The sequence below is a fragment of the Chiloscyllium plagiosum genome, chromosome 16 (genome assembly GCF_004010195.1).
Source record: "Chiloscyllium plagiosum isolate BGI_BamShark_2017 chromosome 16, ASM401019v2, whole genome shotgun sequence".
NCBI lineage: Eukaryota > Metazoa > Chordata > Chondrichthyes > Orectolobiformes > Hemiscylliidae > Chiloscyllium > Chiloscyllium plagiosum.
In genome coordinates, this window is record NC_057725.1 from 32,785,926 (window position 1) to 32,798,960 (window position 13,035).

Sequence of the window (13,035 nt, forward strand, 5' to 3'; positions counted from 1 at the left end):
CTTTGTGTTATACATTGCACATTCGCATCCATCCCCATAACCTTAGATTCTTTTTAGGCAAAGGAATTAATCTACTTCTGCCTTCGAAATATTCAATGGTCCTGACTCCGCTATCTTCTGTCGCAAAGTATTCCAAAGCTGCACAACCTTCGAAAAATTTCCCTCCTTCTTTGTCACAAATGATTGTGTTTTTTGAAGAAGTAACAAAGAGGATTGATGAGGGCAGAGCAGTAGATGTGATCTATATGGACTTCAGTAAGGCGTTCGACAAGGTTCCCCATGGGAGACTTATTAGCAAGGTTAGATCTCATGGAATACAGGGAGAACTAGCCATTTGGATACAGAACTGGCTCAATGGTAGAAGACAGATGGTGGTGGTGGAGGGTTGTTTTACAGATTGGAAGCCTGTGACCAGTAGAGTGCCACAAGGATCAGTGCTGGATCCTCTACTTTTTGTAATTTACATAAATGATTTTGATGTGAGCATAAGAGGTACAGTTAGTAAGTTTGCAGAAAACACCAAAATTGGAGGTGTAGTGGACAGCGAAGAGGGTTACCTCAGATTACAACAGGATCTGAACCATAGGGGCCAATGGGCTGAGAAGTGGAAGATGGAGTTTAATTCAGATAAATGTGAGGTGCTGCATTTTGGGAAAGCAAATCTTAGCAGGACTTATACACTTAATGGTCAGGTCCTAGGGAGTGTTGCTGAACAAAGAGACCTTGGAGTGTCGGTTCATAGCTCCCTGAAAGTGGAGTCGCAGGTAGATAGGATAGTGAAGGTGTTTGGTATGCTTTCCTTTATTGGACAATGTATTGAGTACAGGAATTGGGAGGTCATGTTGTGGCTGTACAGGACATTGGTTAGGCCACTGTTGGAATACTGTGTGCAATTCTGGTCTCCTTCCTATCGGAAAGATGTTGTGAAACTCAAAAAGGTTCAGAAAAGATTTACAAGGATGTTGCCAGGGTTGGAGGATCTGAGCTACAGGGAGAAGCTGAACAGGCTGGGGCTGTTTTCCCTGGAGTGTCAGAGAGGTGACTTTCTTGAGGTTTACAAAATTATGAGGGGCATGGATAGGATAAATAGACAAAGTCTTTTCCCTGGGGTTGGGGAGTCCAGAACTAGAGGGGAGTCCAGAACTAGAGGGCATAGGTTTAGGGTGAGAGGGGAAAGATATAAAAGAGACCTAAGGGTCAACTTTTTCACGCAGAGGGTGGTACGTATATGGAATGAGCTGCCAGAGGATGCAGTGGAGGCTGGTACTATTGCAACATTTAAGAGGCATTTGAATGGGTATATAAATAGGAAGGGTTTGGAGGGATATGGGCTGGGTGCTGGCAGGTGGGACTAGATCGGGTTGGGATGTCTGTGTGCTGTACGTTCCGGCACACGCGCACACGCGCACACACACACACTTAGGCCAGTGAATGTAATTTACAGAAGAATGTTTTCTTTCTTTCATGTATGAACATCTTCCAACTTTCTTACTATGTCAATTTCAGCCATTGTGTTCTCTTAGCTTGACATTCACATTCCAGAACAGTCAAAATTAGGGAGCCGAGCTTCATAAATTCAAATCTCTTCAGTGTGGTATACATGAATGTGTATCAGGGTTGTTCTATTATGTGCATATTCCACTCAGCTTATTAAATTACAAGTTATTTTCCTGTTGAGTATAAGTTTTGTTAAGAGTCTTCAATATAAACCAGAAGCTCATTTATCCAACATCCCACTATGAAAGTGTGCAGCTTCCAGCTCCTGGGAGGGAGCAGGAAGTACTGCTACACATTCCAGAAGTAAACAAATGTTATCACCTTATCCACTAACACTAAGAACAGATGTCCTTGATTCTTCTGAACAAATGCACCCCCTCCATGGTCAAGCACTTTCCTGCATTTCCTATAGCAGGTGTGCAAGACTGCAAGCTTTCTCAACCCCAAAATGTTTTACAACCAACTAAGTATTCCAGTGTGGAATGTAGAAGTCACAACAGCCAATTTATACATAGCCTGATACCATAAACAATATGATAATGAGCAGATAATCTGATTTTGTGATGTTGCGCCAACAATAAATATTGTCCAGGAGACCAGGAGTAAATCCCTTCACAGAAACAGTGTCTTGGAATATTTTACATTTAACAGACAGGATAAACAGTGTCTTCATTTAATGTTTCATCCAAGAAACCCCACACGCCTGACAATGCAGAACTCTGCATTCTGGAGGTGTGGCTGTTCAGTTTTTTGGAGTAGTTCTGGAATGGGACTTGAACCCACAAGCTTCTGGTTCAGAGTGCTTCTAAATGAGCCTGAGCTAACACAGAACTGTTTATGAAGCAAATACCAAAACGAAGGGCAAACATTACTTCGGATTTGTGAGATGGAGGAGAAGAGGATATTAAGAGGCCACAGTCAGAAGAATTAAGATTCTGGGTAAGGCTTGTAGGCCTGGAAAAAATTAGAGATATGAAATGATCAGGCCAGAAATAAAGAATGAATTTATATTAATGAACTATAATTTATTTCTATTCAGATCATAAATATTTCTTTAAACATAGGAATGTAAGTAACAGGACCAGGAGAAAACCGTCTAGTCTGCTGAGCCATCTTCTGCATATATTACAATCATGTCTGATCTTGAGACCAAAAAATCTGTCAACCATTATTAATTCAATAAAGACGCTTCAAATGCCAACTGAGGCAAAGAATTCTAAAAAAAACCCACATCCCTCTGAGCAAATTAAATTTCTCTTCATTTCAGTCGTAAATGATCAGCTTCTCACTGATGAGAGTTTAACCCCACCTTTTAGATTCCTGAGACAGACGGGAGAACAAACTCTCCATACTTACCCTGTCAAGCCCCTTCATAATAATGAACATTTCATTAATATCACCTCTTGGGATCTTCTAAAGTCCAGACAAGAGGGTCTCAATTAATTCATCTTCTCATCGAAGTACAATCCTGTCACCCTAGGGATCAAGTTAATGAACTTTTGCTGCCCTGCCTCCAATGCAAGTGCATCCTTCCTTGAAAAGGGTCTTGTGGCGATCTTGTGATGTCCGTGTTTCTGGGCCTGAAGCCTTTGGTTCAAATCATAACATATATCATAACATATCTGAACAGACTGATTTAAAAATATCTACACCTTAAGCAAGGAGACCAAAACTACATATAGCATTCCAGGTGTAGCCACACCAATGTCTCATGCAATTGTGGCAAGACTTCTTCAACAGAACAGTGGAACATAGTAAGAATAATGGGCCATTCAGCTCATCAAGCAAGCTCAGCCACTCCATTCTGATCACAGGCAATCATCCACCTTAATGCCACTTTCATATTCCATCTTCATATTCATTTCTATCATTTGGCTCCAGAAATCTTTTAATTTCTGTCTTGAACATACTCAATGATCGGGTTTCCCAGCTCCTAATAGAACAGAATTCCAAAGATTCACTTCCTATCGATTGAAGAAATTCATCCTCACCTCAGTCTTAAACAGCCAACCCCATATCCTGAGATTATTTCCCCTGGTTTTAGACTTATCAGTTACAGAGGTGAACAGCACAGAAAATGGAACCATAACACATCGAGTCTATGACAGTCAAAAACAACCACCTTACTATTCTAATCTCATTGTCCAACAATTCGACCTTATCCCTGCACACCTTAGCATTACAAGTGCACATCTAAATATTTCTTATACTTCTGCATCTACCACTCTCACAGGCAAATAGTTCCTGATTTCCACCTCTGGTTACAAAAAAACCTGACGTACTCTTTAAGTCTATGCTCCTGGTCATTGACGCCTTCACCAAGATGTGATATTATGAATTCTACAACTTTGATAACTGCTCATTGATTGAATAAATCAACAAAACAAACTGTTAAACATGGAAAGCAGCAATAAATCTTTAATAGTCTGGAATAAACTGTTAAAGACGAGCACAAACTTATGCAGGAATTGAAAACAATTAGCCAAGTCTGGGAAGAGGGAGTTGAAACTACATGAATAAAATTGCTTTGACATCTGCTTGAGAACTGGCTACTTAATGCCACAAGGATAAGTGATTGCCCTGCAAAAGAATTTAGGGGTTTAACTGCAGGAAAGCTGTGTCTTCAAACAGCCACTCAAGGAACAAATAAGCTCCTTCTGATAAGAAGGCGAGCCGCAGGCTTGCAACAATTTAGAAAGGACTTTTAAAAATTATTAATAATATCACACATAGACTTGAAGGATGCAACTCTGTCTAAGAACTGTACACCAGAACTCCCACTTTACCAGAACTTTGGAGAAGAGCATGGCACAAGGATCAAAGTTTAGACACTTCCAGAGAAACACATGTGGAATCGTGGCCCGGTTCCACCATAAATTTGGTAATAGCCAAGTTGGGTTGTGAGACTTAACTTGCTTACTTGAGGGATCTTATTTTGTCTGCTACATGCAATAAAGTTTAAATCATTGCTTCAGTACTTGGTTATCTGGGAGTTTTCTTAATAAGTTGCCAAATTAAAGGTAACTTATGGTGCTTTACCCACAGCAGTTGGTGTCCCTGGGAAGGCTTTGATAAGAAGTGACTTTAAGTAGCTCCAACCATCCTCTATTCTCAGAAGTCCTGCCTGACCTGGATTGAGAGGGCAGAGGCCTCACGTGATGGCCAGAATTCAACTGGGTGGATGAGGACAGAGGCAACAAATTTTCAGATTTAATTGGAACATTTAAGCTTTTATATTATTGAGTTTAGCTTTTGAACTTAGCTTTGAAATCATGGCAGACAATCAATCTGAATGGGAGAGCTTGATTAAGGAATATTTGAATAAGAAATTTCCAAAGTGATAGAGTGTTAGGAATCTTGGGATATTACAAATCCAAGGGCACTGGATTATTTGTAAGTCAGGAAGTCTGTGGGGACACGCACACCCAAACAAGATGGGCTGACAGGAAATTGTTGTCTTTTTGAAGAAACTTGGTACATGAAATATGTGTTAAAGCAGAGAAATGTTGAGATAAGGGAGTTGAAGTTAGAAATTGAGGAATTATAGTCAGAAAATGCAGAACTAAAACAGAATCTTGATGCCCTAGCAGTTTTCAGTCAGAAAAGGGTTATCTTCAAGTTGGAAAACACAGAATTAAAGGCAAAGGTTAAAATCCATAGAGACTGCCAGTAAGAAGAAGATAGTTTACCTCTCAAATAATCAAAGTCAATTGGAGACATGAACAGAAATACTGAGAAGGCATAGAGATAAATTCAGGAGTCAGAAATTAAGAATCAGGAACTGGAAAGTAAATGTAAAGATGTCCAGACAGCACTTGAAGTCCTGCATCAAGCATAACTTGAACAACAAGTACAGAATGTGATCATTCTAAATGCCAACTGGAGGTTGATGTCTTGAAGCCATAGTTATTCAGCCAGAGAGGTCTTCTTGTGCTTTGGAACCCATATAAGGACTTGGGAATGAAAGGGACTATTCTGATTTGGGATTGGTTAAGGGTGAAGCTGCATGTTATTTAGTTCAGGGTATGGAATACAATTATAATCCTGACCCAGGCGCCCCTCCATCATACTTGGTAAAAGTTCACTGTATCTACCTATACCAGTCTGGTACAAGCCCAAAGTAAAGATAAAGCTCCAACAGCATAAACGAGAAAACAGGCAATTGACCAGTAATTTGGTACAAACCAGCTGTTTTGAAAAGTGAGACAAAGGAACAGCAAAATTTTAAGTTAGGTTAGTTAAGGGTGGAGGAAAACTCGAGAGTCAGCCATGAAAGAGTGAATATCTATCTCCTGGAGTGACGAGGAGAGAGGTGTGACATGCTTTTCTGATACACTTTCGACTTAGAGGAACTGGAACAGGAATTTCGTGAAAGCTGGACCCCAAACCCAATTGTTTCCCATATCCCTGAGACGAACCCTAGAGAGGAGAGTGAGAGCATAATACATTGGTCAAAGTATCTGCATAGATTTTTAAAATAGAATTTTATAGAATCCCTACAGTGTAGAAATAGGCCATTTAGCCCAAAAGGTCCACACCAATCCTTGAAATGTAACCCACCCAGACCCATGCCCCTTCTCTAGTACTTTACATATCCCCTGACTAATGCACCTATCCTACACATCCCTGAGCACTATGGGCAATTTAGCATGGGGAATTCATCAAAGCTGCACATCTTTGGACTGTGGAAGGAAACCAGAGCATCCAGAGGAAACCCACACAGAGATAGGGACAATGTGCAAACTCCACACAGACAGCCACCCGAGACTGGAATCAAACCCAGATACCTGGTGCTGTGAGGGAGCAGTACTAATTACTGAGCCACCATGCCTTCTATTGCACAAGAAACAATCTTGATGAGTACAAATTTTTGAAGAACAAAATTCAAATCAGGATCTGTGTGAACTGAGAAATTGTAAATAAGAGCAGAAACTACCTTGCTGTTTTGTTTTTGAGCTTTAGATAAATTATGAAGCTGATTTTGGAATTGCTGGGCATTTGCAAGTGAAGTATGGAGTCAGCAGTCAGGATCCAGTGCTCAGTACAAGTGGACATGGTGTGTACACACAACCAAACACCAATAATGGTGCAGACGACAGCATGGGAAGATGGCTCTGCCCACAGTTTCGTTAATTTTACAAGCAATACGAAAGTCAAATTCATTTGTGCTGACGATTTACAAAGAACTTCAGATCACACTTGCCCTTACATCGGAAATGGCCGAAAACCTTGGATTATGTCCCGTAAGAAAAGCAGGACCCAGAGGACAGATGGTTATGTAAAGTATGTGCAAAGTGTGCTATGAAACTGCCCATCATGAATTAGTACCAGTTATTCTAAATCTCTTAGGTATTCAGGTACCATCTTGATGTCCAATACCTTTACCTGGTATTTATAGTGGATTGGTCAAGAGGTTGTTTAATCAAGAAGGTTACACAATCCAAGGAAAAAAACAGCAAGTGCACATATTTGACAGAAGATGCTTGCAGGCATTTAATGGTCTAGACATGAGAGTTATAAGTGATCGATTAAATCAATTAATTTCTCAAGTTAAAAGGTATACTGGGTGTGGTGAATGATAACACTAAACTTAGCAGTCAGGCGGGGGACACCATGAACAGTGATACATTTCGTATTGGTGACATTTTAGAATCACTCACCAGTGCAATTAACAAACTAATAAGGAAGCAGGAAAGAACGGTCAACATCAAATAAATGTAACTTTGTGTAGTATATACAGCAATTGGATGTTCAATCAGTAGAGAGAAAATGTAAATCAAATTAAACAGACAGAAGTTCTTACATGGGCTGACAACACTAAATTAAGGAAATTAGCTGATGGGATAGGAACACGAAGTAAAATCTCTATCTGTGAGCTAAGGAGATTAACAATAGTATGGACTAATGAGTCGTGTATGGGAGGGAACAGAATAAGTCTTGAGTTAGGGATACCTGTTATATCGAAGGATGACAAACCATTAAATGCTACAACAGTACAAAATATAGGAGTGATCCAAATCACCATCTGGATGACAGTTATGGAGTGGTAGAAACCTTATGTGGTAGAAAAAGACTCGTAGGCACAGCACATAATGAATGCCAACAGACTGATAAAACTATTGCTTATCCTTATCCCATTTATAGAACTGGACAAGCCACATGTGGTTTTGAGTCCAGTGAAAATGAAAAATTAACTGTACTCGCAAAATTTCAAGCATCGCTTGAGACAACATAATCAGAGCTGGAAATGCAAGCGAGAATATTATATCACAACATCTTTAAAGGAATATCATTATCACAACTTGTCCCATCACAGATTCAACACTTTACATTTACCCTCAAATGCTCAAGTGGATAGGAACAATGGTATTGGTGAACATCAGAAAGAGGAAGTCTGATGTTTGATGTGACTGATTCAGCTAGAGAAATGGTTCGGCCCTACTGACAAAAATATGAGATATAATGTTACCTTATCTAAGGGAAATTTGGAAGAAAGAAAAGGGATTTTTGGAAAGGCACACAAATTACAGGATAAGGTGCAGCAGAATAGTCAGAGAATCAGGACAGATATTAACAACCTTAAGAAACACTCTTGGTGGGATGACATCTGGAATAGCTGTGTGGGTTCATATTATTTCACATTTTGTTGTAGTCCTGTGAAGACATGACAATGGTAAGCTGCAATGGGTGATGCATAAAGCAGTTTTATTACTCTATTTTTGATTTGTGCAATTTTATTTCTTTGTGCATGCTTACTCCTCTTGCAATTCATTTACTGATCATTATTTTGTAATTCATTAATTGATTATTGGTTTACATGTTTCTACATTGCATAATGAAATGGTACATTTTAAAATTGTGCATGATTTCGCAAATCAGCTAGAATACGAACCAATTTGTTGGGAAATGGCCAATTTCTGTTTGTTCATCATATTAAAACTAATAAACAGAGGAGGGACTGTGAAATCATAAAGGTCAGAACTTTAATAACTATTCCTGGAATGAAGCAATCAATAAAACAAACTGTTAGACACAGAAAGCAGCAGCAATAACTCTGTCTGGAATAAATTATGAAAGAAAAGGGCCGAACTATATAGGAATTGAAAACAATTAGCTATTCCTGGGAAAAGAGGGAGTGAAACCACATGAACAAAACTGCTTTGAAATCTGCTGGATAACTGACTGCATTATGCCACAAGGACAACTCATTGCCCCGCAGAAAAATTTAAAGAGTTAACTGTGGGAAAGTTGTGACTTCAAATAAGGCTAAATGTAACAAGGAGCAATGAAGCTATTTCTGTTCAGGAGGCAAGCTGCAGACTTGCAGTAAGTTGGATAAAATGACTTAAAAATAATAATAATATCATGCATGGGATGAAACTCTGTCTAAGAATCGAACACCAGAACACCCCCTTCAGCAGAACTTTGAAGAAGAACACAGCATAAGGATTGAACCCTGGACACTTCCAGAGACGGACACTGTTTGTGCAATCATGACTAAGTTCCACCGTTAATCGGATAATAGCCAAGTTGAATAGTGAGGTTTGACTTGCTTAGGTGAGGGGTCTTTTGCAATAAAGTTTAAAATATTGTTTCAGTACCTGATTGTCTCAGAGATTTCTTACTAAGTAGCTAATTAAAGGTCATTTGTGGTGATGTACTCACAACAAAGGGGGAAAAGTTTCTTCTCGTCTACCCTGACTTGGTGCTCATAATTTTATACATCTCAATCATGTTTCCCCTCCCACCCAGTCTCTTCTGCTCCAAGGAAAACAACCCCAAGTTTATTCAATCTATCTTCATAACTAAAACTCATCAGCCTTGGCAACATCCTGCTAAATCTCTACTTCAAAGAACCACCATCATTAATATTTTTGCTTTACACTTCTAATTTGGCATTTCCCAACACAACAACAGATAGCAATTTAAGTACCTTACCTAAAACCAGCAGGTGTGAACTCTTTTCGTCCTTCTCAGGTGTGACAAATACAATACAAGTGTATTTCCCTTCATCATCAATCTGTACATTTGGAAGGAAAAGTGAAGCATCTCCTTTCAATAAGTCAGCTTCAGACAGCTTTGCTCCTTGTCTTTTCGGAGTATGCTTGCCTGCATCAAAGATGTAGATCTCCTTTTTTAAGGGTCCAAGCCACTGAACCCCAACATTTGTTCGGCTGAGGTTATGATAACCAGTAAATTTGCATTTCAGGGTAAAATCTTTTTTCATGATGACCTGTGTTCGGTTTGGAAATATGGTCACATCCAAGGCTCCTAGATAAAGGGAATAATTAACGACATTCAATTGTCAGAACTAGAAATAAAAGGAATTGAACAAACTCAAAATACAGGATTTAAAGGGTTTGTTTCCATGCTATAGGACTCCATAACTGGTCGAAATTAACCTTTCTAGTTGTCCATGTTAAATGTATACACGTATTAAGAGGCTAAAGAACTCCGGGATTAGAGAATTAAACAAACTAAAATTAAACGCAATTAATTTCAATGAGAAATACGTTCCGCCCGGGAAATGGGTGTGGCTGTATTTTATAAAATACATGCTTAGAAACTAAAAGACACTCACAGATGTATTTTCAGTAATAATTTACAGGAACTAACTCCAACCCCCCGCAAAAGACACAAAGATTCTAAAATTGTTTAAAACATAATAGTTATGGGTTTGTTAGAAACTTGTGATAAGCGTCGGGACTCCATTTTGAGTCGAGTTTTTCCAAGATATTTTTCCCTGTCAATGCCAGCGGCGGGGAGAGAGTTCAGTACCTGGGTCCCAGCTTCTTACCTGCTGCATAGTGAGACCACAAGGAGAGCAGAGCGTACAACAGGAGAGCCTGAGCAGAAGCCTTAACCCTCAATTGGAAAGACTTTGCTTCGGCAGACATTCGCGCGACCATTTCGCAAAAGATGAAATATAATTTCACTTTCGATTTTCCATCACGTGGCACTTTTCTCTAATAAACACTACTGACCATTTCAATTCTATTCGGTATCGGTGGCTAAAGCACGGACGTTTAGTTATTGATTTGTAATCGGTCAATCGCCAACACATTCTTGGAGAGTATGTGTATTTAAGTTTATTTAATTCGATAGAGATGTTTCAGGCACTGACTTTGCAATCTTATATCTTGATTGAGGGCAACTCCCTTGTTAGATTCACGTCCTCCATCTTCCCTTGAGATGTCAGACCTACGCCCGTATCCTCCACCCTTCATCTCAGTTCCAAGGCCCGAAAGGATCATTTCAAAACCAGCAGAGATTTTCCTACGCATCTATCCATCTCATCTACTGCATTTGTTGCTCTTGATGTGGTCACCTCTACATCGAGGAGACGTGATGCCAACTCACAGAGTGGTTCAGGGACTATAGCTGGGACACATGCACTAAACAACCCCACCGCCCTGAGGTCAACCACTTCAAGTCCTGGGCCACAACTGCTGGATCCAAGCTGCTGGATGACTGGAGGAAGACCACCTCATCTTCCACCTCGGGACCCTCCAACCACACAGCATCAACATCGACTTCACCAGTTTCCAAATCTCTCCCCACCCCCCACCACCTCATCTCAGATCCAATCTCCAACTTGGCACCGCTCTTTTGACCTGTCCAACTTCCTTCCCACCTATCCACTCCACTCTGCCCACAGACCTATCACCATTACCTCTCACCTACCTTAACCCCCCCAGCTCACCCCACCACCCCTATTTAACTCTCAGCCCCCTACCCCCTCCACTTTCCTGATGAAGAGCTTATGCCTGAAACATTGATTCTCCTGCTCCTTGGATGCTGCCTGACCTGCTGTGCTTTTCCAGCACCATACTTTTCGACTCTGACTCTCCAGCATCTGCAGTCATCACTTTCTCCTAAGTTTCTTCATGGAAAGGGGTCCCATTCTTTCAATGTGAGTGTGTTCTGTGATCATCAATTCAACTTGTTAGAAGTTTACATTCAGTAATCTGGGAGCTACCATGATGCCTATATCCTTGAAAGTCCTCATGTTCAAGTCGAGTTTGTAATACTGTCTGGATGGATTGTGCACATATCCTTATATACAGGATTAGATAAAGAGAAAAAGGGAGGTGTATGGCTGATACTGAGAGCTCAAAAGAACAGAAATCTTCAAGGAGAACAGAATGTGCAAGTAGAAATTTTAAAAGGGAATTAGGAGAGCAAAAAAAGGGGGCATGAAAGAATAATGGTAAAATAAAGGAAAATCCTAAATTATTTTTCATACATAATGGATAAAAGTGTACCTAGGAAAAGATTAGAGCCTATTAAGGACTACAGTGGTTTTCTGTATTCATTCACTGGATTACTGCATTACTGGATAGGCAACATTTATTGTCCATCCCTAATTGCCCAGAGGGCAGTAAAGAGTCAACCATGTTACTGTGGGTCTCTAGTCACACATAAGCAAGACCAGATAAGGATAGCACTTTCTTTCCCTAAAGGACGTTAGTGAACAAGGTGGGTTTTCTGACATTGGCTTCGTCATCATCATTAGACTCGTAATTCCAGATTTTTTGCATTAAATTGAAATTCCATTATCTGCTGTGACATGGTTCTAAAGCAAGTCTCCAGAACATTATCTGGATCTCTGGATTACCAATCCACTAATATTATTACTAGGCCATCGTCAAACTTGTACATAAAGACAGAGGACATATACAGGGTTTTTAATTTATAGCGGTGTTCACTAAAGGAACAATGCAACTATAGAAATCGGGGAGAAGGACTGTGATATGCTTGAAGAAATTAGCATAGCCAGAAAGGTGGTTTTGAGTGTCCGGCAGTGTTAAAAATAGATAGATCTCCAGGGTTGGATGAAATGTATCCCGACTGTTGAGTGCAGCAAATGAGGAAATAATAGGGGAGCTGGCAATAATTTTCCCTTTCTTTCTAGCTACAGGAGAGGTGCCAGAGGTCAGGAGGACAGCCAGCATGATACCATTACTCAAGAAGATAACAGGATCTAAGCCAGAAATGTGCAGGATAGTCAGTCTCACCTCTGTGGCAAGGAAACTATTGGAAGCAATTCCAAAGAGCAGAATTAATCTGCACTTGGAGAGTCAGAGATTAATCAAGGACAGTCATGATTCTGTTAAGGACTGGTTATAGCTGACCAACTTCATTCAATTTTTGAAGAGGTGATAAAATGTGAGGTTGAGGGCAATGCATTCAACATAGTCTAATTGGACTTCAACAAAGCTTTTGATAAGGTTCCGCATGGGAGATTGATAGTTAAGGTAAGGGGCCATGGGTGCCAAAGAAATTTGGTACATTGGATCCAGAATTGGCTGAGTGGCAGGAGACGGATGGTGTGAAGGGGTGTTTTTGTAATTGGAAGCCTATGTGTCCAGCAAGATTCTGCAGAGCTCAGTGTTGGGGTCCTTGCTGTATATGTACAAACAATTTAGACTTGAATATAGGAGTGTTGATCAGTCCGTTCACAGATGATGCAAAAATAGCTGAGATGATAAATAGTGAGGAGGATCGCCTCAGTACAGGAGGATATAGATGGGCTGA

General features: G+C 40.1%; 1 protein-coding gene across 6 annotated transcripts in view; it reads right to left on the reverse strand.

Annotated features, from left to right (window-relative positions):
* LOC122557766 overlaps nt 1-11,023 on the reverse strand; it is a 44,065-nt gene extending 33,042 nt beyond the window's left edge. For 4 of the 6 annotated variants that reach the window (XM_043705733.1, XM_043705732.1, XM_043705729.1 and 1 more), the window contains exons 1-2: nt 10,295-11,022; nt 9,436-9,768 (exon numbers count right to left, since the gene is read on the reverse strand). In XM_043705733.1, the coding sequence (XP_043561668.1) occupies nt 9,436-9,768; nt 10,295-10,406 (445 nt within the window). In that variant the 5' untranslated portion in view covers nt 10,407-11,022. Of the gene's footprint in view, nt 1-9,435; nt 9,769-10,294 lie in introns of all 6 variants that reach the window. The other 2 variants (XM_043705731.1, XM_043705734.1) reach the window with 2 other exon arrangements.
* Nucleotides 11,024-13,035: the final 2,012 nt, after the last annotated feature.